Source organism: Miscanthus floridulus, chromosome 14 (assembly GCF_019320115.1).
Source record: "Miscanthus floridulus cultivar M001 chromosome 14, ASM1932011v1, whole genome shotgun sequence".
NCBI lineage: Eukaryota > Viridiplantae > Streptophyta > Magnoliopsida > Poales > Poaceae > Miscanthus > Miscanthus floridulus.
In genome coordinates, this window is record NC_089593.1 from 20,666,775 (window position 1) to 20,693,130 (window position 26,356).

The window sequence follows — 26,356 nt, forward strand, 5'->3', positions numbered from 1 at the left end:
GAGAACCGGCAGTCCCAGTGTATCTGGACGCCGGTGGCATTTTTTCGTAATCGATTAGTTAATAACCGTATTATGAAAGACGAAAAACTAATCATTGACTTATAAAATTCTCTATCGGCCGTGAAAAAAACTCAACAAAATACGGGCGCGACGCGTTTCGATTCAACCAGTCAGGTACCACAGGCGGGCGACAGGCGCAGCGGCCAGGTGGTGTACCTGCTCGGGCGGTATATTTGGTCCTGCCGCGCCACGGATCAGGGCGCAGCACTGCCGCGCCAAGGTCGGTGGCGCGGCAGGACCTGCCACGTCATCGGTCCCCCAGGTCGGCCCTCGCCACGTCAGCCCTCTGCCGCGCCAGCATGCATAGCGCGGCACAGGCATTTGGCCGCGTCACGAAAATAGGCGCGGCCAAAAGTGTTAGTTTTAAAAAAAAATCCGACAGGGTTAGATTTAAAATTATATTAAAAAACAGTTAAAATTAAAAAAAAAATCCCGGAATTATGCCGTTGCTTTTTCACCGATCACCAGCGCTCAGCGTGCTAGTGGCAGTTACCACCCGTGCCCGGTGGCGGTGCCCGCCCCGCCCGCTCGCCCGGCCTCTTTATATACCGCACCCCCTCGTCCTCGCCAGCTCGCCACGCCTCTCCGTCCCGCTCTTCTCTCCAAACCCCCCCCTGATCACTCCCGCCGCCACCACCGCTCCACCAGCTACCAACCCAACCCCTGCCCGTGGTCGCTTGGCGGCGGCGCCATGGACAAGGGCGCGGCGCTGGCCTCCTCAGATGCCGTCCACCACCACCCGGCGGGGGTCACAGCCATCGGCATCGGCGGCACGGGGTCCTCCTCGTCGTCGTCGTTCGCGAGCTGGCGTGCGTACGGTCGCGCGCTAGCGCAGACCCCGCGCCGCCTGTCGCGCCGCGCGTTTGCCGCGACGGCGGCCCGGGAGGAGATGAGCCGCGTGCGCGCGCGGTCGGGCACCGACATGGCGCGCGCGCTGCGGTGGTGGGACCTCGTCGGGCTGGGCCTCGGCGGCATGGTGGGCGCGGGCGTCTTCGTCACCACGGGCCGCGCCGCCAGGCTCTACTCGGGGCCCAGCGTCGTGGTTTCCTACGCCATTGCGGGGCTATGCGCGCTGCTCTCCGCCTTCTGCTACACCGAGTTCGCCGTCGACTTGCCCGTCGCCGGCGGCGCATTCAGCTACCTCCGCGTCACGTTCGGTGAGTCCTGAGTCGTTTGTCGTGGGCCGTGGCCGCCCCGGCCCGTCGCTTGGTTTCGTTCCGTTTCTTCCGTTCCTGCGGGTCGCGGCATTGCGGTGCTGCATGGTGCTCTTTATGCCCGCGCGCTGCTCAAGCTGGACCCATGTTTGGCATGCAAATTTGTTTTGGATACAATTAAACTGCAAATTGCTGTTTCTCCAACGAGCCGGCACGAGACTACGTATACCTATTTGACCATGTTTTATCCAAAAAAAATCACTGTATTTCCATCTGCCTCTCTCTTGGCGAGGTACACACGCGAGCTAGGAATCCAAAGTGATGTTTTCTTTCCTTTCATGGATTCCTTGACTCCTGATTTTTTTCCCGGCACGAACGGTTTTTAAAAAAAAAGTCCCTGGGACGACGGCGACGTCCAACAGAATATATCACGGGCCCAAACCCAAACGGGCTTGCCCTTTTCGCCCACATCCGCATGAGACGGAGACGGAGACCGCCGACCCAAGCAATACCTGTTTCAGGACAAAGGTCACGGTCATTTTCGTTTCGCTCGCAACCACCCTGCATTTGCCGTGCAGATTCGCATGGTGCTCCAACCTCCGTCAGTAAATCCTAATTTGTTCCGGTGACCTCGGGCTGACTGACAGCGACTGCTGCATCGTCGTCTGCACTCTGCAGGGGAGCTGGCGGCGTTCCTGACGGGGGCGAACCTGATCATGGAGTACGTCTTCTCCAACGCCGCCGTGGCGCGCAGCTTCACGGCGTATCTCGGCACGGCGGTCGGCGTGGACGCGCCCAGCCAGTGGCGGATCACCGTGCACGGCCTGCCCGACGGGTTCAACCAGGTGGACCTCGTCGCCGTCGCCGTCATCCTCCTCATCACCGTCTGCATCTGCTACAGGTTTCCTCTTTTTCTGAATCTCTCATCTCGTGATGTCAGGCTCGCTCATGTGTCACCGTAGCACTCGGCTTTTTCCGTCTTCTTTCTGTTTTTATAAAAAAGAGATTATCGTGGTTGCGAAAAGGATACTTGTTATTGCTTCCAAGTGTCACTCTTCTTGTTGCCTCTTCGTGTGTCACTCTCCATTGGCGGATGCCTCTCCTGTCTGCGTTAGTGGGGACTGGGGAGTGGCACGATGACAAGGAAAGGAACACCTGTTTTCTGCGCACTCAAAAGCAAGTGCACGACACTCTCGTGTCCTCCTCATTTCGCTGCCTCTTGTGGTTGCAGTAGTCGATCAAATGGAGATTTTGTTCCGTGGCAAGGAATCTTGTCGGCCTCTGTTTTCCAGTGTTGGAGTACCCTCCTTTTAGTTCCGTGATCGAATGTTTTTATTACGCCAAATGCGGGTGAACTTCGTCAAAAGATGAGTATCAAATCAAAAGCTAGTAGTCTAGCTACTGCACGACTGATGTCTGAATTCTCGTACTTTTCTTTAGAAATTTCGATTAGAGCAGCGTCTGAATGATTGAGAGACACAGAGAGGTGTAAACGGTAAATTTTGCTAGGAAAAACGACTAGTAGTTCGTTTTGTTTTCTTTTCTGACAGGTTTCCCATTTCAACGGCGGCAGCACCAAGGAGAGCTCGGTGGTGAACATGGTGCTGACGGCGGTCCACGTGGCGTTCATCCTGTTCATCATCGGCATGGGGTTCCGGCACGGCGACGCGCGCAACCTGACGCGGCCGGCGGACCGGTCCCGCAGCCCCGGCGGGTTCTTCCCGCACGGCGCCGTGGGCGTGTTCAACAGCGCGGCCATGGTGTACCTGAGCTACATCGGCTACGACGCCGTGTCCACCATGGCCGAGGAGGTGCAGCGGCCCGCGCGCGACATCCCCGTCGGCGTCTCGGGATCCGTCGTCCTCGTCACCGTGCTCTACTGCCTCATGGCCGCCTCCATGTCCATGCTCCTTCCCTATGACGCGGTACGTGCGTGCGTGCGCTCCTCTGCTCTGACGCTGCCTGGCCCATGCGTCATTAGCATGGCCTCTTGTTCTGCTCACTGATCAGTCTATGAAACTCTGAAGATGCCAAAATTCTGCCTAGTTCAAGATTCCATCTAACATAAGTACATAACAGCATTTGAGAATCAGAGAGAGAGAGAGGTCTAGGGAAATTCTTGGGATAACAATGGGGATATGCTCTCTAAAAGGCCGATTGGCTGGCTATAGTTGCAGACGACACGATTGATGCTGCTAGTACTGATTTACAGTACACGGTCCTTGGAGGCCTTCAATTTCCTTCTTGTAGTGGAAAAGCCTATATTTAGAGCTCATCTTTGGTTGCGTAGGTTACCTCACCTAACCTCAGGGGAATATATGGTCAGTTGGGCTAGTTCAGTGGTCAGTACTACTAGTAGAGGATTTGGTGCCAGGCAGCCACTGCATCTGCATCTGATTCTTGGCACCGGCTTCTGCTTGTTCCATGTCCCCCTCAGCTTTTTTCTGGGATGTTGGTGCCGTGATTTGGGATGAATCTGCCGTCCCAATCGCCCCTGGACCGGCGGCCTCGAATCCACTTTTGTACCGTAAATATTCGTCAGCTTACTCACAGCCACTTTTCAGTCATGGGACAATGTTTTTCTCTCACAACATTTCAGTATAAGCAGTAAGCTAAATTTCAGCATCAGCCAGAACAGGGCCATTAACGCGAGGAAAAGCACCGAGATTTTTCACTACCTTTTTCGATAGTGTGGCTGGCTTCTACGGTACCGAGTACTACCTGCGACCACGAATAACAGTGACAGCCAGTAGGAGTAATTCTCAGTCAAGCTGCCTAGAATCTGCGACAGTTCTTTTTCACCACCTGGTCTGGTTGTCTGAATGTTTCTCTTTTTTTCGTTTGCTCATCATGTGCAGATTGACCCGGAGGCGCCGTTCTCGGGGGCGTTCAAGGGGCGGGAGCGGTGCGCGTGGGTGTCCAACGTCATCGGCGCCGGCGCCAGCCTCGGCATCCTCACCTCGCTGATGGTGGCCATGCTGGGGCAGGCGCGGTACCTGTGCGTCATCGGCCGCTCTGGCGTCATGCCGGCGTGGCTCGCCCGGGTCAACCCCCGCACCGCCACCCCCGTCAACGCATCCGCCTTCCTCGGTGCGTATGCAGTTCCGCTCCAGCTTTCATTCGACATTTGGACGCCGGCGGCTGACTTGCTTGCATCGCATCGCACGCAGGCGTCTTCACGGCGGCGCTGGCGCTGTTCACGGAGCTGGACATCCTGCTGAACCTCGTCTGCATCGGCACGCTCTTCGTCTTCTACATGGTGGCCAACGCCGTCGTGTACCGCCGCTACGCCGGCTCCGGCTCCGAGCCCGCCGCCCGCGGCGGCGCGAGATGGCCGACGCTCGCGTTCCTCACCGTCTTCTCCCTGGCCGCGCTCGCCTTCACGCTGGCGTGGAAGCTGGCGCCGCCCGAGCCGCGGGGCGTGCGTGCGGGCCTCCTGGTGGCGTGCGCGGCGCTGGCGGTGGCCGCGGTGACCGCGTTCAAGGCGCGGGTGCCGCAGGCGCGCGTCCCCGAGCTGTGGGGCGTCCCCGGGATGCCCTGGGTGCCCGCCGCGTCCGTCTTCCTCAACGTCTTCCTGCTGGGGTCGCTCGACCGCCCCTCCTACGTCCGCTTCGCCATCTTCTCCGCCGCCGCGCTGCTCGTCTACGTGCTCTACAGCGTGCACGCCAGCTACGACGCCGAGGAGAGCGGCCGGCTCGATGGCGACGGCGGCGGCAAGGTACAGGACCAAGCGTGCACGGTGTAGTAGTTCGTTGCGTTGGGCCGGGGTGTCTGGCTGACGTCATAGAGAGGACTTAAACCTAATCCGGAGTGGCTCACTTGCGATTTTTGACACGTCGTCGTATGCTGACAAGAGCACAGGAAAATAATCTAACAAGGGTGGGTGATATATAACCATATATACAGCCCGAAGGAAATAGACAAGAACAAAGGCTGAGAGATATGTATTCTCTAGTAACTTTGCAAAGATGAAAAATGTATATGCCAAGCAAAGATAGATGCATATAAATATAATCCAATGGACTTCCTTCGAAAATATTGTGATGCTGTGGGTGAATGATTTGATCAACCTCATGAATTTACTTTTATGTATAACATTTTGCATGATAAAATCTATGACCAATTTTTACTGTGACTTTTTATACGATTTTTGTTACAACTTTATAGCGGAACTTATCATAACAAGTTTTCATGATGACATTTTCTTTTTCTTTATTGAAAGAGAGCTTTATGTATTGCCAATAATGTTATAATCATGAGCAACAATCGGTGACCTTTTCAACTCAAATTTTATTCACAGTTATTACTGAATAAATTTATTGTAAGAGTTAAATGCATGGGTGGTCCATCAACTTGTGCTCTAGTTTCACTTAGGCTCATCAACTCTGAAAGTAGGTTTTTGGGTCCATAATCTTTGTTAGTGACGCATTCCTAACCCATACCCCATTTGTTTCAATTTTTTAACCGACGTGGCACCTCCGGGTCTAGATGGACGCCGCACACACGCATGCATGTGCATACATGATGCATGCACGTCGGCGTCTTGGCGAAAGACAACGGACTGGGTTGTCGCTGCGCCGGCTGCTGCTGCTGCTGGCCGTCGCCGTCCCCGGCGCCGCAGCCCCTGCTGCTCCCGTCGCTCTTCATCAGGGCGTCGCCCATGTCCGCCACCAGCTCCCAGGGGCGGAGCAGGACGAGGCATATCCAGGCGTAGATGTCGTCGATGTCGGGCTTGGCCGTGAGCCTGACGGCCGCCACGCGGCACGGCACGAACGGCGAGACGTGTACGCCCGCGGCGCGCAGGTCCACGGCTGCGGCGCCTGCGGCACGGCGCACAGGGAGCCCGCGCACGCCTGCCACAGCTGCGGGTGCACGCCGCGCCCCTCGGTGGCTCTTCCGGCTTCGGGCAACTCTCCATCAGCCTCGTCGTCCTACGCTCCTCGGCGCATGTGGTCGTCAGCTGCCTCCGCACCGTCGCGGTCGCTCGGGGCACGACGGTGGTGCTTTCCATCCACCGGCCAAGCGCACGCCTCCACTCTGTCGTGGACTGCCTGCTCCTCCTCTCCCGTGGCACCGTCCTCCACCACGGTTCGCTCGCATCCCTCGACGATGCCCTCCTCTTCGGCTCTCCTAAGGCCTCGTCGTCCCCGCGCAGCTCAACCCACTCGAGTTCGCCCTTGAGGTCCTCGACCAGCTCCCTCATCCCACCCCCTCTACCCCTGAACCCAAGCCAACGACGCAAGAGATCAACTCGCCGTCGTCAAGCCACCACCACAAGATGGCCACGGCGACGACGACGTCTACTGGTTCGCCATCGTCGAGGCTGCACGAGTTGGTGGTACTGTACAAGACGGCATGGAAGGTGGTGTACCGGAGCAAGTAGCTGCCTCTCACCAATTTCCTAGAGGCCGTGCTTGTGGGCACGCTGCTGGGCACGATCTACATCCATGCTGGCTACGGCGAGGCCGGCACGCACAAGCGACTGGGCCTGTTCGCCTTCACGCTCACGTTACTGCTGACTTCCACGACCGAGACGCTGTCGACATTCGTGACGGAGTGGCCCATCGTTCTAGCGGAGACGGCGGCAGGACTGTACCGGCTGTCGTCGCACGTGGGGGCGGCCACACTGGTGTTCCTACCGTACCTTCTCGTTGTGGCGCTGCTCTACTCCGTGTGCGTCTACTTCCTCGTGGGGCTCTGCACGTCAGCGAGCGCCTTCACGGCGTTCGTCCTAGTGGTATGGGCGGCGGTGGCGAGCCAGTTCTTGAACAGGAACAGCTTCTCGAGCCGCGCGAGCTCACTGAGCTCCGACGGCAGCAGGCCAGACAGGTTAGTGACGGCGATGTCGAGGTACTGGAGCCACGTCAGGTTGCCGAGCTACGTGGGAACGCCGCCGTCGTAGGCATTGTATCTGATCTACAGCTGCTCCAGCGACGCGAGGGCGTCGAGCTCCCGAAGGGAGCTGCCTGGTCAGCGCGTTCTCGGCGAGGTGCAGGAACCGCAGCGAGCGGAGCTGCCCGATCTCGGCCGGGACGCTCCCGTTGAAGAAGCTGCCGCCGAGGTTGAGCCGCTGGAGCTGACACAGCTCGCCGAGGCTACGCGACAGTGGTTCGACGAAGCAGTTGCTGTAGGCATCGAGCACGGCGAGCGCACCACCGTGCGCCGCGACGCCGTCCAGGAACGTGCCGCTGAAGAACTTGTGGCTGACGTCGAGCGACTCCAGCCGCCGAGCTAGAACACCGCCGTGGCCGGAACTCCCCCGCGAACACATTCCCGCTTAGGTTGAGCGATGCTTGTGTGGCCGCGGCAGCAACTCGCCCGCGCCCACAGCGGCGGTGACGGCACCTCGCACGCCCGCAGTGGCGGCTCGCTCGTGCGCCTATGGGGCCGTGGCGCGCCTGCTCGTGCACCCACGGTGACGGCATCGTCTTCTGCTCGCGCGCCCGCAGCTGTGGCAGGCATGCACGGGCTCCCTATGTGTCGTGCCGCCCGTCGGCGCCGCCATCTACTACTTCCCGCAGGGCCACGCCGATCACGCAGGCGCCACAGCCGTGGACCTGCGCATCGCGGGCGTGCGCGTCTCGTCGTTCGTGCCGTGCCGCGTGGCGGACGTGGGCGACGCCCTGATGAAGAGCGACGGGAGCAGCAGGGGGGTCGACGAAGCAGTTGCTGTAGGCATCAAGCACGGCGAGCGCGCCACCGTGCGCCTCGACGCCGTCCAGGAACGTGCCGTTGAAGAAGTGGCTGACGTCGAGCGACTCTAGAACACCGCCGTGGCCGGAACTCCCCCGCGAACACATTCCCGCTTAGGTTGAGCGATGCTTGTGTGGCCGCGGCAGCAGCAGCTCGCCCGTGCCCACAGCGGCGGTGACGGCACCTCGCACGCCCACAGTGGCGGCTCGCCCGTGCGCCTGTGGGGTCGTGGCGCGCCTGCTCGCGCACCCACGGTGACGGCATCGGCTTCTGCTCGCGCGCCCGCAGCTGTGGCAGGCATGCACGGGCTCCCTATGCGTCGTGCTGCCCGTCGGCGCCGCCGTCTACTACTTCCCGCAGGGCCACGCCGATCACGCAGGCGCCACAGCCATGGACCTGTGCATCGCGGGCGTGTGCGTCTCATCGTTCGTGCCGTGCCACGTGGCGGACGTGGGCGACGCCCTGATGAAGAGCGACGGGAGCAGCAGGGGCGGCGGCGCAGGGGACGGCGACGGCCAGCAGCAGCAAGCCGGCGCAGCGGCAGCCCAGTCCGCTGTCTTTCGCCAAGACGCCGACGTGCATGCATCATGCATGCACATGCATGCGTGTGTGCGGCGTCCACCTGGACCCGGAGGTGCCACGTCGGTTAAAAAATTGAAACAAGGGGGTATGGGTTAGGAATGCGCCACTAACAAAGATTATAGACCCAAAAACCTACTTTCAGAGTTGATGGACCTAAGTGAAACTAGAGCGCAAGTTGATGGACCACCCATGCATTTAACTCTTATTGTAACAATTTCTACATATAACTTTTCTAGCACTATAAGTTCGACAAATAACTTACACACGTAACGTCTTTTGAAAAAACAACAACATACAACTTATTATTCAACATAACTTTTATACATGACTTGTTTCAAACTTACTTGTCAATAGTATACAGAAGCAAAATACTAGGTTTACATGGAAAAAGAATGAAAAGCTAAGGAATAAAGAGAGGGCAGAAAAGTGTAATGTGGTTTGCAAAAAAAGAAATTACATATGTTGATAAAATTACACAACCATTATGCAAAAGACTAACCTAATAAGGGCACTTCAGTGTTAGCTACTAACATCGAGCCTATGACAAGTCGATGTGTAGGCTGGTTTATGTTCAGGAATCGGGACCATACCTTTGGCTAGCCGTCTCTTGGCCCATACGTGCGCTCACGTGGCCGGGGCCATGGTGTGAATAACTCATCATCTAGTTTCGCTGAACAGGCCATTAAGAGAAACTCAGAAGCACATGCGGAGGCGTCCCCCGAAGATTGGACCAAGAAAGACCCTTACGAAGTGATCTCCTAGCAAAGGTACACGACATTCGAAGTTATACTTGAGGGGCCAAGGACGCGTGGCCCAAGAGAACGAAGACCTTCACATGTTCCAAGAACACAATATTGTTCCTAAATGAACTTAGAGTACGTCCTACAAACTATTAGGGTTTTGTAATTGGAGATGGCTATCCATCTTTCCTATAAATATTAAAACCATGTAACAAGTGAAGAGAGACTGAATATTGACATCACAACCTAATTTATCTCTTATCTCCGGTTGCCACCAAAAACCTTTGGATCTCCACCGAAGGCCACGAGCGTGGCCAATCCCTCCAATAGCTCAATAGCTCGTTTCCCCCCTACCGTGAGCATTGGTACGTGGGACCCATAGCCAATTAAAAGATGTGTTCTTAGCTTGCATATATATTGGTCACATGTGAAGGAGAGAAGGGACTCTCTAGTGCAATTTTAGGGCTTCAACCAACTCATGCTACAGCAGCTACAGTACATGAACAGACCCTTGACTACACACGTGACACATGTCCGTATGAGCAACATCAGATAGGCCCATCTACATGTTCTCAAAGTTATAAATAAATGCTACACACGTGTAAAGCCGACCGACGCCATCAAACAACAGAGCTAGCGTTCTCCACTCCACAACCGGAGAAGGAAAAGCACACGAGTATGTACCTCCGATCCTTCCGCGCACTTGCATTGCATCTCCACTTGGGCAGTGCAGTGCAGTGCAATGGCGTCCCCTCGGCGAGATCGGCACAAATCCAAAACCCCACGATCGCGCCGCCGCGAACACTGCACATTCGCCACGAGCAGATCAGCAGATGGTGACCTCCATTAACCTTTCAGAACATGCATGCAGGGACGACGCAGCTAGCGCTCCATTGGTGATTGGTCGCACGCCGGCGGCGGCTACTCCGATCCGGCTCCGACCATGTGAACCCTACACCCTACTAGTAGTAGTAGTAGCCATAGCCAGCGTATATGATGATTACCCGGATCGACATCGTTTTCGCATGCCGATCTTGTGTCGCGACGTACGGTCGAACTCGAGCCCGGCCGACGAGATGATCCTGATCCACCGCACGCACGCACGATTGCACGCATTGAGATCGATGGATCAGACACATGTTTTTTTTTTCCTTCTCCTTTTCTTTTCAGTTGGATTCTGCCAAAAGGACTCGTGGAAAATCTGCTCCGATCCGCACCTGAAAAATTTGCTCGTGGAATTGGAAAACAAAAAGGGTGGATTGCCGTTCTCTCATCACTGTCTTACTACACCGCACATTATATATATTCCACATTGTGTGTCTAGAAATGTCTGTCTGTTTGGAAGAACGTGTGTGTGTGTATATACATAAATGTGCAAGATATTGAAGGTGAGGGCATGCACAGACAGGCAGACTTTTATCTGGTAGGTAGGAAAAAATAGGGTCAAGAAGAAGTGACTAGAGAATTGCCACTACCTCAATTCGGATTTGATGCCACTGCGTGCTAATGCTTGCTGCTGACTGTTCTGTATTAGTCCCATATATATCTGGTGCTTTTGCTCTCTGAATATTTTGCATCCATAGAAACACTCAAGATAGCAGGCTTTGGGTTGGGTGATGACTGATGAGGATTGATCGAAGAACATAATTGGAGTTATCTTTTGATGGGATGGAAATAAAATTGGTACAGCTGGTGGCAATAATTCGCCCCCCAAGACATATGCATCTTTATTTTTGTTTGTGCTACCCACTGTACTGCATGTTTCGATAAAAAGTCTGAATATTTTTTAGTTTTTTCAACCTTGTGGACTTCCTTTTGCGTTTCTCGTTCACATCAAATGGCTTTATCACCTCGATCAGTCGCAATTAATAAATGGAAACGAGTGTGGCATCTGACATGTATATATCGAAACAAAATATAACGAGACATCTATCATTTTCCTTTGTGGCCTGTTTGATGCTGACAGACATTTTATTTTCTGCACATCAATACTGTCACGTTTTAGAATTGCTTTTGCTAATATGTACGTACGTAAGAGTGGCATTAGATGCATCTTACAAATTAATCTGTAAATAAATTTTCCTTAGTGAACCTGCTTTGTGCTTTCAGAAAAAGCGAAATCTCCAGATGTCAAGATAACTCATTCTCTATGTCTCCGAAACGATCTATCAGTGCGAGAATCAAATCCTTTATCCACTCAGGAGCAGAGGGCGGCTGCTGCATGGAGGGATTAAAGTTTTCTTCCACCGCCATCGATTCACCACCCAACTGAAAACACTGAGAGTGGAATGCAGCCTGAGAGTGAGAGCAAGTGAGCAACAGCACAGGTTGTATTTGGTTCACAGAATTTCAGTCCCGTAGGTGCCATTTGCCGACACTTCTTTTCAGAGGTTTATAATATCTGATCCGGGATTTTTTTTTTTGAGAATCCGATCCGGGCATTTGACAAAAGGAGAATAGTGAGCGTCGTTTGGTTCCATTTCAGGCAAGTGTTCATCGCCTTTTTATTTTATATATATATGGCCAATGGGTGCATTTGTTTTTTCTTTAGACCAAATCCTGTGGCCTGCTTAGGCAATGCAATAGCGGTGCTAGCTGATGGCGGTTAGTGAGTGCAGGCATATGTGTTCCACTTCCACTGCACTACGTACGCTTTGCAGTTAGTTGCACCTTACCCTACTAGATACTCTTGAACGACTGTGCACAATCAAATGCAGCTAATGATTCTTTTCTTTATTTGGGTGCCTTTTGGACTTTAATTTGTAGCAGTTTACATATCGCTCTAGAGATTCTTCCATGGCCCATGCGGTGAATGTTACAGAACATACAAGAGAGAAATACAAAGATACGCTGCTATCCGATACCAGCGCATTCATTCAGTTCTGTTACCCCTTCCCAACCGGTGTTGTCCGATCCCTTCGCAGCGTCGGAGCCATTCTTTTCCGTCGCTCCCGATTGGCACGTCCAACCAAACAAAAGTGGCGGTATCTCTTCACCGTAACGGTTTCGATTGCCATTAACGTTGCCGTTGCCTGGCACGAACCAAACAGCACCTAGGTGGTTTGCTGAAACAGGCATTCAGGCTGATCTACAGTATCTTTCTGCATAAAGAAAGTAATCTCTCTGTTTACACAGTATAATTTTAAGTTGTTTGCTTCAAGTCTCTGCTCACTGCTCGCTGGTTTATTGTATTGTACCGAGTTTCAGTGTTAAAAAGGTTGATTATAAAAGGGTTTCAGCACGCACTCGGCGACATGGATCGGTGGGTGTAAATGACCATCTCTTTCCGAAAAGTGCTACGTTCGGTTACCTTGGATTTGGCCCAGGAACAATTCCAGCTTATGAAAACTATACAAATTGTGAAGCAATTCTAGCTGAAATCATTCCAGGCATTCAATCCACGGCAAACAAACGAGCCCTAAGAGGAATGCACCCAGGCCGGAATGATATTCCTGGCTATCCTCATGTGTTGTGGTCGTGGAGGACAAAAAATGACTCGTGCGACGTGAACTGATCAACTGAGTAGTGATCATCTGATGTGATCCAAACCTTCTTACACTGTTGCATTGCACCGCCTAAACCCTATGTGGACAAATTTATACTCCATCTGTCCCAAATTGTAAGTCATTTTAACTTTTTTTAAGAGTTAAATCATCTCAAGTTTTACCAAATTTATAGATAAATTTACAAAGATTTACGACATAAAATAGGTATACTATGAAAATATAATAAATGAAGAATTTAACGAAACTTATTTGGTATCATAAATGCTATTGTTTTATTATATAAATTTGGTCAAAGTTGAGATGTTTTGACTCTACAAGAAAGTTGAAATGACTTATAATTTGGGACGGGGGAGTAACTCATAACTAATCAAAATTGATTATTTTTATTCTATCTTTATTTCTAACACCATAACATTTAGATAATTTATAATCCATTTACAATTCTGATATCTTTTTTACCAATTACTCTATATTTTCTAGCATTGTATATCCGTTGGTTTTTAATATGTACTTTGCTGAAACTTTAGCCTAAGTTAGATCTGCTCTTGCTACATCTTTTTGAGGCATCATAAATCTATATTTGGCTTTCAAAACTTTATCTTTTTGGTTGTTGCAAGACACTAGAGCTTATTATATATCTTTTATTCAAAAATTCCTATTATATTAGAAAATGGATTCTAGATCATACATTATACTCTTAGTTATTACGATGACATAAACAGTAGTTTCAGCCTACACCACGACACTCAGAATGTTGAATTTTTCCTCTATCAATCATATGTATAGTAATATAGTTATATTAAAAATAAAACTCTTACAATTAAGGTACTAGTTTTGAATTTTGACATGCCATAATGTTTTAGTCAAAATGTATATAAAGGAATAACTTACAAAGTTTATTGTGATAGAGTTTGGTTTGTTAAGAAATAATTTCATCGCTAATGTATACATATATACTTGGTGACACATGAGTACATGACATCCATATTTCCTTCAAATTGAGCACCGGTACAACTAGATAATTTAGAAACATATATAGTATACTTTGCCGTTATTTAATTCTAAAGTCAAATTTCGGGTATCGATTTGAAAACAATATTTAAAAAAAAAATCAAATGACTCAACCTGAACTTTTTGGGTAACCTGAATACCCACACCTAGATACACCCGTGGCCAACCTGAGGGCCGAAGCCGCAGGCAGAACACACAAACACAACGTGATAGGTGCAGGTAAATGGGCCGAAACGAGCCCCGAGTACTCATCCTAAGGGGCTCCACGCTATTGGGCTGCTAAACCAGGCACTCTTTCGGGCCGTATGCCCCTATCCGGAGTTTCCCCTACCAGCCCACGCGCTCAATTTTGTTGAGATTTCCTCTCGTCACTCACCTCTAGCACCTCGGCACCTCACTCCCCGTCTCCGTCCTTCCTCTCCCTCCAAGTGTCGCAGCTAGGTTCCGATCGGCAGCTTCCTCGGTGTCTCGGCTTCCTTCGAATTCTCGTTCCCCTCCGAGCTCCAGACCCCTCCTCGTCATCCCACTGCTCCCCAGACGCGCGCAGCGGGTGCTGGTTCGCCGGGTGGGGAGACATCTCCTCCTGCGCCGAGGGTGTTCGACGGAATGACCCACACTGAGAGAGGTAGTCAGCGGGTCTTCTCTGACCGTATTTTTTCCCCATCGTCGAAATTGATGCCCTGCTGCTGGTTGGACTGTAAATTGTCCCGTTCCTTTAGCTGATAAGCCACGGCTAAAAATACCGTTGATTGATTTACCGTGAGAGAAAAATACTATTTATTGATTGAAAAAGTATGGTTTATAAACCAAACGAGATGAATATACGTGGGGATCTTTGCTTGGTTCATGCCGTAAGTATAGGTATGTCGGAATAGCCAGACTAGCAGCCGAACAGCTTTTCAAACTTTTGAACCAGAAAATGGTGGGAACCATGCTTTCTTTCGGATGTATATGCTGCCAGCGGAAGCTGGCAGAATGCTGTGTTGGCAAGGAAGTATTTGAATAATACCTGTGCAAGGAAAGATACGGGTTCAAGTTGGATATAGGCAAAGAGTAATTCTCATATTTTTGGTTGTGAGCAAAAAGAGGAACTGTTTGTGCAGACTATGATTCAATAATGGAGGTTGCGATCAACATTGGCCATGATGTAAGGGATCGTGGCATCTAAAAGGGAGGGTGAATCAGGTAACTTAAAAATCTAACTCTCAATTATTACCTCTTTTTTTATACTTAGCAAAAATTTATGCAAAAGATAAACTATCTAAACGTGCAACTACGGTTTTGCTAGTGTGTTGCTATCTCTACCGCAAAAAGAAGTTATGCAATTTAGGTTCCAAACCTATCAACTAGCCTATCACTAAGCTAGGAAAGTAAAGCACAAATCAAGATTACAATGTAAATGCGGAAGTTAAAGAGTAAGGTAGAGATATACAAACTCCCGTCGACGACTCTGATATTTTTACCGAGGTATCGAGAAGCGGGCAAACTTCTCCCTAGTCCTCGTTGGAGCCCCTCGTAAGGAATCCCTCGCAAGGGCCAAGCTCCCGGCCGAGTAACTCCGTGGATAGCTCCGGGCCTTTCCCACGTGCAAGTGGGTCTCCGGTGTGTCTTCCGGCAAGCCTCTCCTGGACCACTCTCTGCCGTCTTCACTATCAAGCTTATGGCCAAAACAACGTGGGCCTTGTTCCCTTCGGTACACGGTGGTGGCCACATCACAAACACGGTTGGTGTGATCTCGCAACACTACAAGCCCCTCTGATTTACAACAATGGTGCGCGCAAGCACCGAGTGATAAGAGGTGTGCAAACCTCACTAAACACTAGACCTAAATGTACAGCAAGCGCATATGCGGTGGTCTAATCAACCTAAGCACTTCGCAAAATACTTACGCTAATCACCTAATGAATCACTAAGCACTATACAAATGGAGATCACTAAAATGGTGTATCAACACCCTTGATATATTACCTCAGCTCTCCCCTTTTGTCTTGGCCGGTTGGAGGCATATTTATAGCCCCAAATGATAGAACTAGCCGTTGGAATCAAAACCAACGTTTATGCTAGTGACCGGACGCTGCTGTCGTCCTGACCGGACGCTTCCGGTCTTGTCGACCGTTGGAGCACGCACGTTGATTAGACTCTGGGCCGAGTTCGGTCTCACTGATCGGACGCGTCTGGTCACGCTAGCGCCGCTCTAGAATCTTTCTGGATATGATCGGACTCTACTTCTTGGTGCGTCCGATCATCCTACCATTGCATCCGGTCATGCTAAAAACATTGCCATGACAAAGAACAATGTCATCTGTGCGTCTGGTCACTGCTTCGCTCAGCGTCCGGTCATAGTTGCTGACGCCTGTTGTTGCCGAGCAACTGATCGGACGTGTCTGGTCCTCCTAAGGCCGCGTCTGGTCACCTCTGTCGAGCTCGTTTCTTCGCGATCTTGCGTCTGGCCTGGTTCCCATCTTCGTGCTTGGACTATGCTTGATATCTTGGGTCTTCTCTTGTGCTTCTAGGGTCTTGCTTATGGTGTTGATCTTGGGATCATCATGTCGCCTTCGTTCAAGTCATGTTTTGCACCCTATTGAACTACAAAACAATTACTTACAAATTCATTAGTCCAATTTGGTTGTGTTGATCATCAAACACCAAAATCCAAAGTAAATAGGCCTAAGATCCATTTTTCTTACAATCTCCCCTTTTTGGTGATTGATGATAACATAACCAAAGAAGCAAATAATAAAAATTTTGGAATTTAAAAATTATTTACTTGCTAGGATGCAATGCAAAGGGCAAGGTTATACGATGCTAAAAGATACCACATGTAAACATCTGTGGAAAGTTATCTTGCCTTTGCGAATGTCTCCATGTGACATTATGGATTTAAGCCTCCCCCTAACTCCACAATCCACCATCCTTCCTTTCTCGGACCATTACCACTTGTAAATTATTATGATCGGGCTTGTTTTTGATCCTATAAATTCTCTCCCTTTTGAATCAAATACCGAAAGGAAGACATTAGTAACACAAGGGATGGTCAAACTTTGTGATCCTTTGTACGTGGAGAGGAATAGGTCACAAGATTTGACTCTCACATTACATAGACTAAGCTCTCCCTAAATATATACATACATATGATGGAGAATGTACTTTATGCATAATTGGTAAATTAATGCTTAAGGGAGTTTAATCTATATAATGCATGAAGAAAGCATATAAATGCCAACGTGAAATCAACATGATGATATCGGTTTAGAAATACCACATGTGAAAACCAATTTGATTTATACCACTTGCAATAGGTGGTTGATATTTGAAGTATGATGCTTAACTCTAGGGACTCCATTTTTCTTGCAATGAGACTACTACACACATGATAAGCTTGAAAAGATGTTAGTCTCAAAGCATCCAACTTGTAGAGTAACATTCCCCTAAATTTGTGCACACAAATATGGAATACTTGTAAGAGACATGCACATTGATTTTAGAATAAAAAATACCATTTGAAAGATGATATCTCGTGAATGTGAGAATCATTTTCGAAAGTGATATTCAGGAGAAATGATCTACAATTTAGACTTTGGCACATATTAGATGAATAATTGTAAAACAGGCTATGTGTCGTGCTCCTAAATAATTTAAACTATGTAGGTTTGCTCCAAGGGTTAAGAATGAAACCGAGCAAGCCTACCATAAGATATATCTAGTGTATGTAAGATAAAAGATTAAACATGCAAATGTAAACGTAAGCATGAAAAGAAAATAGATGCTAATTGAAATTTCAAGAAATTAAATCTAGTTACATAACATGGGAATAGAAATTTGGGTCCATAGTATTCACTAACCCACTTGGCAATTACCTTGTTCATAATGATGCACCCCATGAAATGCACCATACTTTGTCATGTCTCCAAATTCTCCGAAGTCCATCGGACTTCTCACTTCCTTTTCGGGGTCCAAATCTTCTTGATGCTCTTTATGTTGGAAATGATCTCCTTTGGCACCCAAATGCATTTGGTCCCATTGTTGGCTTGCTTGTTCACCTTGATGGCCACCAGGTTGTTATTTTTCTTCTTCTTCAAGAGATAAGATGTGGTGGTCTTTTTGTCCACCTTGTTGATGTAGGTGTTGTAGAACTTGCTTATTTCCTTTTTGTTTTTCTCTTTCTTCTTAGCTCTTCTCTCATTCTTCACCTTGCACTCATAGAACTTGTGTCCTTCCTGGTTGCCGTTGCGAAAAGGATACTTGTTATTGCTTCCAAGTGTCACTCTTCTTGTTGCCTCTTCGTGTGTCACTCTCCATTGGCGGCTGCCTCTGCTGTCTGCGTTAGTGGGGAGTGGCACGATGACAAGGAAAGGAACACCTGTTTTCTGCGCACTCAAAAGCAAGTGCACGACACTCTCGTGTCCTCCTCATTTCGCTGCCTCTTGTGGTTGCAGTAGTCGATCAAATGGAGATTTTGTTCCGTGGCAAGGAATCTTGTCGGCCTCTGTTTTCCAGTGTTGGAGTACCCTCCTTTTAGTTCCGTGATCGAATGTTTTTATTACCCCAAATGCGGGTGAACTTCGTCGAAAGATGAGGATCAAATCAAAAGCTAGTAGTCTAGCTACTGCACGACTGATGTCTGAATTCTCGTACTTTTCTTTAGAAATTTCGATTAGAGCAGCGTCTGAATGATTGAGAGACAGAGAGAGGTGTAAACGGTAAATTTTGCTAGGAAAAACGACTAGTAGTTCGTTTTGTTTTCTTTTCTGACAGGTTTCCTATTTCAACGGCGGCAGCACCAAGGAGAGCTCGGTGGTGAACATGGTGCTGACGGCGGTCCACGTGGCGTTCATCCTGTTCATCATCGGCATGGGGTTCCGGCACGGCGACGCGCGCAACCTGACGCGGCCGGCGGACCCGTCCCACAGCCCCGGCGGGTTCTTCCCGCACGGCGCCGTGGGCGTGTTCAACGGCGCGGCAATGGTGTACCTGAGCTACATCGGCTACGACGCCGTGTCCACCATGGCCGAGGAGGTGCAGCGGCCCGCGCGCGACATTCCCGTCGGCGTCTCGGGATCCGTCGTCCTCGTCACCGTGCTCTACTGCCTCATGGCCGCCTCCATGTCCATGCTCCTTCCCTATGACGCGGTACGTGCGTGCGTGCGCTCCTCTGCTCTGACGCTGCCTGGCCCATGCGTCATTAGCATGGCCTCTTGTTCTGCTCACTGATCAGTCTATGAAACTCTGAAGATGCCAAAATTCTGCCTAGTTCAAGATTCCATCTAACATAAGTACATAACAGCATTTGAGAATCAGAGAGAGAGAGAGAGAGAGGTCTAGGGAAATTCTTGGGATAACAATGGGGATATGCTCTCTAAAAGGCCGATTGGCTGGCTATAGTTGCAGACGACACGATTGATGCTGCTAGTACTGATTTACAGTACACGGTCATCTTTGGTTGCGTAGGTTACCTCACCTAACCTACATCTTGTAGAGATTTGGTGCCAGGCAGCCACTGCACCTGCATCTGATTCTTGGCACCGGCTTCTGCTTGTTCCATGTCCCCCTCAGCTTTTTTCTGGGATGTTGGTGCCGTGATTTGGGATGAATCTGCCGTCCCAATCGCTCCTGGACCGACGTCCTCGAATCCACTTTTGTACAGTAAATATTCGTCAGCTTACTCACAGCCACTTTTCAATCGTGATGTTTTTCTCTCACAACATTTCAGAAAAACATCACTATAAGCCAAATTTCAACATCAGCGAACAGGGCGATTAACCCGAGGAAAAGCACCGAGATTTTTCACGACCTTTTTCGATAGTGTGGTTGGCTTCTACTGTACGGAGTACTACCTGCGACCACGAATAACAGTGACAGCTGTTATAAACGATAGCCAATATAAACGACGAAGAACAGTAGATCAAACACAGGGGACACGGGATTTTAACGTGGAAAACCCTCCCAAGGAGGAAGGGAAAAAACCACGGGCACCAGCCAGCAAATCTTCACTATATCGGGTGATGTTATAAATGCCGGAGATTTACAACTTGGGGATACCCTAATCTAGGGGCTTTCCCGTATACAAGTCTATGATGTCTATGAGGAAGGTGGTCCATATATATAGGGAGAAAAAAAACCCACACCCTCGTCTATTAGCAATACGGAACTAATAGATGGTGTAGTCCCTCTTAACGCTAATGGGCCGCTTCGCTTCGGCCCAAGCTTAAATTTGATCATAACTCAACAAACTCCACCTTGAGACAAATTCCTTCTTGTAGCATTAAACGAACCTTCACCCTGAAACAACAAAGAAATACTTCTGGTGCCAAATAGCCTCTTGGGCTAAACAGTTATACCAACTAAGCTTGAGCAAAGCTCAAACTTAGCAACTGGAACTGGCTTTGTCAACATATCAGCAGGATTATCATGAGTGCTTATCTTGCATACCTTCAGCTTACCTTGCGTGACCACATCGCGAACATAATGGTATTTGACATCAATGTGCTTCGTTCTTTCATGGAACATCTTATCTTTAGTGAGACATATAGCACTTTGACTGTCATAAAATAAATTAATGCAAGAATCATCTCCACAAAGCTCAGCAAACAAATCTTTCAACCAAACTGATTCTTTACATGCTTCAGCAATAGCCATGTATTCTGCTTCAGTGGTAGACAGGGCAACAACGGGCTGCAATGTTGCCCTCCAACTCACAGCACAACCACCAATAGTGAACACATAATCTGTGAGAGATCTCCTCTTATCCAAATCAGCAGCAAAATCTGAATTCACGTAGCTAGTGAGTCCCTTATCAGTCCTGCCAAACTTCAAACAGGCATTTGTTGTGCCACGAAGATACCTGAAAATCTACTGAACAGCCTTCCAATGTTCTTTACCAGAATTAGCCATGTATCTACTAACCAAACTCATAGCATATGATAAATCAGGACGAGAGCAAACCATGGCATACATCAAAGAACCAACAGCACTAGAATATGGAACTCTTGACATGTACTCAAAATCATCATCCGTACTAGCACATTGTAAAGCTGATAATTTGAAATGAGGAGCAATAGGAGTACTAACAGACTTTGCATCATGCATGTTGAAACGATGAAGAACTTTCTTAATGTAACTTTGCTGACTAAGAAATAACAAGCCAGAATTTCTGTCTCTTATAATTTCCATACCTAGAATCTTCTTAGCAGCACCAAGATCCTTCATCTCAAACTCACTACTCAACAGTTTCTTCAACGTAGTGATTTCTTTCTTGCTCTTGGCAGCAATCAACATATCATCAACATATAACAACAAATATATAGGTGATCCATCAATAAATTTAATGTACACACAGTTATTAAATTTAGACATCTTAAAACCATGTGACATCATAAAAGAATCGAACCTTTTATACCATTGACGAGGAGACTGTTTCAAACCATATAAGGACCTCTTTAATTTGCAAACTAGATCCTCCTTACCAGGTACTATGAACCCTTCTGGTTGGTCCATGTATATCTCCTCCTTGAGCTCTCCATGTAGAAACGCAGTCTTTACATCTAACTACTCAAGCTCAAGATCTCGCATAGCAACAATACCGAAAAATATACGAATTGAACTATGCTTTATAACTGGAGAGAACACATCATTATAATCAACACCAGGAATCTGACTGAAACCTTTTGCTACTAACCTTACCTTAAATCTTGGAGGCTCACTAGGAGACAAACCCTCCTTTCTTTTAAAGATCCATTTACAACGAACGGCCTTCTTGTGTTTATGCAAGCGCACAACATCCCATGTGCCATTTTTCTCAAGTGACTGCATCTCTTCTTGTATAGCGGAAATCCACTTCTCGCGGTCACCAGAAATAACAGCTTCGGTGTACGTAGCCGGCTCATAAATGTTCTCAACCTGTTCAGCACAACTAAAGGCATAATGAACAATATCACATTCCTCAATTAAATGTGGACGAGGTCCACAACTCCTCTTTGTTCTACGATCTGCAATAGACTGATTTTGAGGCTGCAAAACAGGAGGTGAGTGCTGAACAATATCATGAACATTATTATCAACAATTTCAGTTTCCTGATCATCTACGTGCTCCACCTGCACGCTAACATGTTCCTGCTCCTCATCAGAACCAACTGGTGAAACATCTGTGGACAAGCTGTCATTAAACATAACAGATTCATTGAAAACAACGCTCCTACTCATGAAAGTCTTTTTAGTTTCAGGATTCCATAACTTATATCCTTTAACTCCAGAACCATAACCAAGAAACAAACACTTAATGGCTCTAGGTTCTAGCTTTCCATTATCAACATGAGCATAAGCAGTGCAACCAAAAACTCTCAACTACGAATAATCAGCAGGCATACCAGACCATACCTCAATGGGAGTTTTCTTATTAAGTGGGATAGAAGGTGACCGGTTGATCAAGTAACAGGCGGTGTTAGCAGCCTCAGCCCAAAAACGCCTATTCATACGAGCATTGGACAACATGCAACGAGCCCTCGAGATGATCGTTCGGTTCATGCGCTCAGCCACACCATTCTGCTTACCAAATCAGCATGTACATAATCAAGTGTACCTTTGGTGGTATGAACAGATGCATTAAATTTTACCCTCTTGTGCTTACCAAAAACACAGTGCTCACAGAACTTCATCTTACCCACAGTGCAGCCATCCAGCAAGTCTCTCTTGATCAATTCTGCCATACCAAGTTCACTCATGCGCTCAGCCACAACAGCAGCAGTGACGGAACCATGTAAAGTACTTCCTCTAAAAACATATAACTTTGCAGAGTTCATATCACCTATCATATAAATGAGAGCGCCTTTTGATACCTTACACACTTCACCTGAACCGGAGTGTTTGTACCCCTTGGCATCAAGTGTGCTAAGGGAGATGAGATTTCTGGCCATCCCTGGTATGTGTCTCACATCTTTCAGTGTGCGTATCATGCCATCATGCATCTTGATCTGAACGGAGCCAATGCCCACAATCTCACGGGGGTTGTTATCTCCCATATGCACGACATCTTTGTTAGAGCATATATGAAACGAGCATGCAGAATCAAGTATCCATTCATCATGACCAGCAACACAACCAACAAAAACAACCAGAACATCTTCTGAATTAGAATTATCAATAGCGGAGACAACAGAGGCCTTACCATCACCATCGGATTTATTTTTCGGTTTATACGTACCGTTTCTTTTCTCCTTATTCTGCAGCTTCCAACAATCCTCAATGACATGAGTATCTTTCTTACAATACCTGCAGAACTTATCCCTACCTCTGGACTTCGAACGGCCTTTACCGTTCTTGCTCTTGTCTCGATTGTTGTTGTTGTTGTAGGTTTTCTGCTCAGGCCTGCCTCTAACCTGCAACACTTCGCCCTTGGAGGACAACACATCAGACTGAACCATACCTTTCATCTTCTCCCTCGTCTGGAGAGCCTCATATACTTCCGCAAGGGTTAGTTCATCACGGCTTAATAGTATGGTATCTCAAAAATTTGCAAACGAAGTCAGCAGTGAGCATAACAGTAGAAGAGCTAAATCTTCATTATCATATTTTACCTCAATCGACACTAGGTCGGCAATGATCTCCTTAAAGATCGATAAGTGGTTCATCACCGAACTACCTTCTTGTATCTTGTGCGTGAACAACTTCATCTTCACGTGCATCTTACTGGTTAGATCCTTGGATATGCAGATCGATTCCAGCTTGAGCCAAAGTTCTACGGCAGTTTTCTCCTGCAGCACTTCTTGTAAAATATCATTATGTAGATGAAGTTGAATCAGAGACAGAGCCTTACGATCCTTCCGCTTCTCATCAGCGGTCCATGACTTCTGCCCTTTTCCTCCAAAACCGTCCAGCGCCTCATCAAGATCCAAAGATTGTGCCAAAATCGCCCGCATCTTGACTTGCCACAGTGCAAATCTCATCTTGTAATCCAATAGCGGTAGATCAAACTTCATCGATGCCATCGCGAAACCCTAAGGTCAAACCAAGCTCTGGTACCACTTGTTATAAACGATAGGCAATATAAACGATGAAGAACAATAGATCAAACACAGGGGACACGAGATTTTAACGTGGAAAACCCTCCCAAGGTGGAAGGGAAAAACCATGGGCACCAACCAGTAAATCTTCACTATATCAGATGATGTTACAAATGCCAGAGATTTACAACTTGGGGATACCCTAACCTAGGGGCTTTCCCATATACAAGTCTATGATGCCTATGAGGGAGGTGGTCCGTATATATAGGGAGAAAAAAAACCCCACACCCTCGTCTATTAGCAATACGGAACTAATAGATGGTGTAGTCCCTCTTAACGCTAATGGGCCGCTTTGCTTCGGCCCAGAATTGAATTTGGATCATAACTCAACAACAGCCAGTAGGAGTAATTCTCTATCAAGCTGCCTAGAATCTACGACAGTTCTTTTTCACCACCTGGTCTGGTTGTCTGAATGTTTCTCTTTTTTTGTTTGCTCATCATGTTCAGATTGACCTGGAGGCGCCGTTCTCGGGGGCGTTCAAGGGGGCGGGAGCGGTGCATGTGGGTGTCCAACGTCATCGGCGCTGGCGCCAGCCTCGGCATCCTCACCTCGTTGATGGTGGCCATGCTGGGGCAGGCGCGGTACCTGTGCGTCATCGGCCGCTCTAGCGTCATGCCGGCGTGGCTTGCCCGGGTCAACCCCCGCACCGCCACCCCTGTCAACGCATCCACCTTCCTCGGTGTGTATGCGGTTCCACTCTAGCTTTAATTCGACATTTGGACGTCGGCGGCTAACTTGCTTGCATCGCATCGCACGCAGGCATCTTCACGGCGGCGCTGGCGCTGTTCACGGAGCTGGACATCCTGCTGAACCTCTTCTACATGGTGGCCAATGCCGTCGTGTACCGCCGCTACACCGGCTCAGTCTCTGAGCCCGCCGCTCGCGGTGGCGGCGGCGGAGCGAGATGGCCGACGCTCGCGTTCCTCACCGTCTTCTCCCTGGCCGTGCTCGCCTTCACGCTAGCGTGGAAGCTGGCGCCGCCCGAGCCATGGGGCATGCGTGCGGGCCTCCTGGTGGCGTGCGTGGCGCTGGCGGTGGCCGCGGTCGCCGCGTTCCAGGCATTGGTGCCGCAGGCGCGCGTCCCCGAGCTATGGGGCGTCCCCGGGATGCCCTGGGTGCCCGCTGCGTCCGTCTTCCTCAACGTCTTCCTGCTAGGGTCGCTTGACCGCCCCTCCTACGTCTGCTTCGCCATCTTCTCCGCCACCACGTTGCTCGTCTACGTGCTCTACAGCGTGCACGCCAGCTACGACGCCTAGGAGAGCGGCCGGCTCAATGGTGATGGTGGCGGCAAGGTACGGGACGAAGCGTGCACGGTGTTGTAGTGGCCTAGTAGGGGTGTCTGGCTGACGTCATAGAGAGAACTAATCCCGGTGTGGCTCACTTGCTATTTTTGACACGCACTATAACACAACATACTTTTGCCGACACTTTCTATTGTAGACAAAGGACACCTTTGCCGACAGATAACCTCCCGCGAAAAGTTTTGTCGACAGTTTAGAAACAGTCACGCTAGAAGCCATCGGCGAAACTTTTGCCGACAGTTAACAGAATCCCCAACACTTTATGCGTAGGCAAACGGTCTACCTACGCCGATAGTTGAAACATTTATCGACAGTTAATCCTTTGCCGACAGTTAAGACGTTTCCCGATAGTTTGTATGTTGGCCAAACCATTTCTGAGGTATTTTACAAACCATACCCTGCCAAAAAAAACTGTCGGCAAAACTGCATAGATAGAATTACAATTAAAATAATTTGACAAATCCACTTTTGCTCATATAGAAGGCATTACTTTGAACAAATTCACTTGATATTTGTATAAATAATATATTAGATCTTTCATACTAGTATATTAAATCTTCTATACATACTGGTTATAGGCATATAGCCAAATACATGTCCAAAATATAGATGAGTTATTCGCAAACATAGACTTATACTAAATTATTACAAGTTGTAGTGTAATTATTCAAATCAAAAGCAGAAGTGTTGAGCAACACTATGCTATGGACTGATGCATTAGCTTTTAGTCTTTGAGCTAAATGGTTATGGCTAGAAGGGCTACCACTCCAAAACACTTGGAGCAGTTGCTTGCTTGTTCCACAAAAGGTTTGCCAACCCAAAATACTTGCAACACCTCATAGCTGAACTACCTAACATGGATAAAAAGTTGAACTATCAGCGCAATATGCTCTATGCTTTAAATTTGTGCCATGCAATTCACACTATTATATCACATATAAGTCGAACTCTCCAAGTAAGTTTCAACAATACCTACCAGCTATGATGGCCTTCCTGTACCACCAATATTTGAATGTGCCACTACTATTTAAATGTTGCAGTGAATGAGTGCATAGGTGTTTCTGAAATCACACATGCTTGAAATTTGAATGGCTATGTTGCAGCCAAGACCATCACACGAGCATTCTCTGAAAAGACATACAAATTCTCTATTGACCTGTCCAATATCTGGTTGTCTAAATGTTCAACTACCTATCTTTGCATGAGGATATATCTTTCTACAAACATATTTTACCAAAAAAAAACTAATGATG

At 48.7% G+C, this 26,356-nt stretch overlaps 1 protein-coding gene and 1 pseudogene across 2 annotated transcripts; both read left to right on the plus strand.

Moving 5' to 3' along the window:
* Positions 1–657: 657 nt before the first annotated feature.
* LOC136505252 (cationic amino acid transporter 6, chloroplastic-like) lies at positions 658–5,242 on the plus strand. 2 transcript variants are annotated; one of them, XM_066500403.1, is made up of 5 exons: positions 658–1,217; positions 1,893–2,115; positions 2,788–3,139; positions 4,073–4,304; positions 4,385–5,242. In XM_066500403.1, the coding sequence occupies exons 1-5, from the start codon at positions 752–754 to the stop codon at positions 4,957–4,959; spliced, it is 1,848 nt and encodes a 615-aa protein (XP_066356500.1). In that variant the 5' UTR covers positions 658–751; the 3' UTR covers positions 4,960–5,242. The 2 variants fall into 2 exon arrangements, with proteins under 2 accessions (XP_066356500.1, XP_066356501.1); XM_066500404.1 differs by having other exon boundaries at positions 978–1,217; positions 2,765–3,139.
* Positions 5,243–8,297: 3,055 nt separating this feature from the next.
* Positions 8,298–25,058, plus strand: LOC136503158 (cationic amino acid transporter 6, chloroplastic-like; annotated as a pseudogene).
* The last annotated feature ends 1,298 nt before the right edge of the window (positions 25,059–26,356 follow it).

What these genes read in the sequence shown, in the direction of transcription:
- LOC136505252 (XM_066500403.1), top strand. Translation starts at nt 752, where the DNA reads ATGGACAAGGGCGCGGCGCTGGCCTCCTCAGATGCCGTCCACCACCAC. An exon ending in CTACCTCCGCGTCACGTTCG is followed by an intron (nt 1,218 to 1,892) that starts GTGAGTCCTGAG and finishes TGCACTCTGCAG; the next exon opens with GGGAGCTGGCGGCGTTCCTG. An exon ending in TGCTCCTTCCCTATGACGCG is followed by an intron (nt 3,140 to 4,072) that starts GTACGTGCGTGC and finishes CATCATGTGCAG; the next exon opens with ATTGACCCGGAGGCGCCGTT.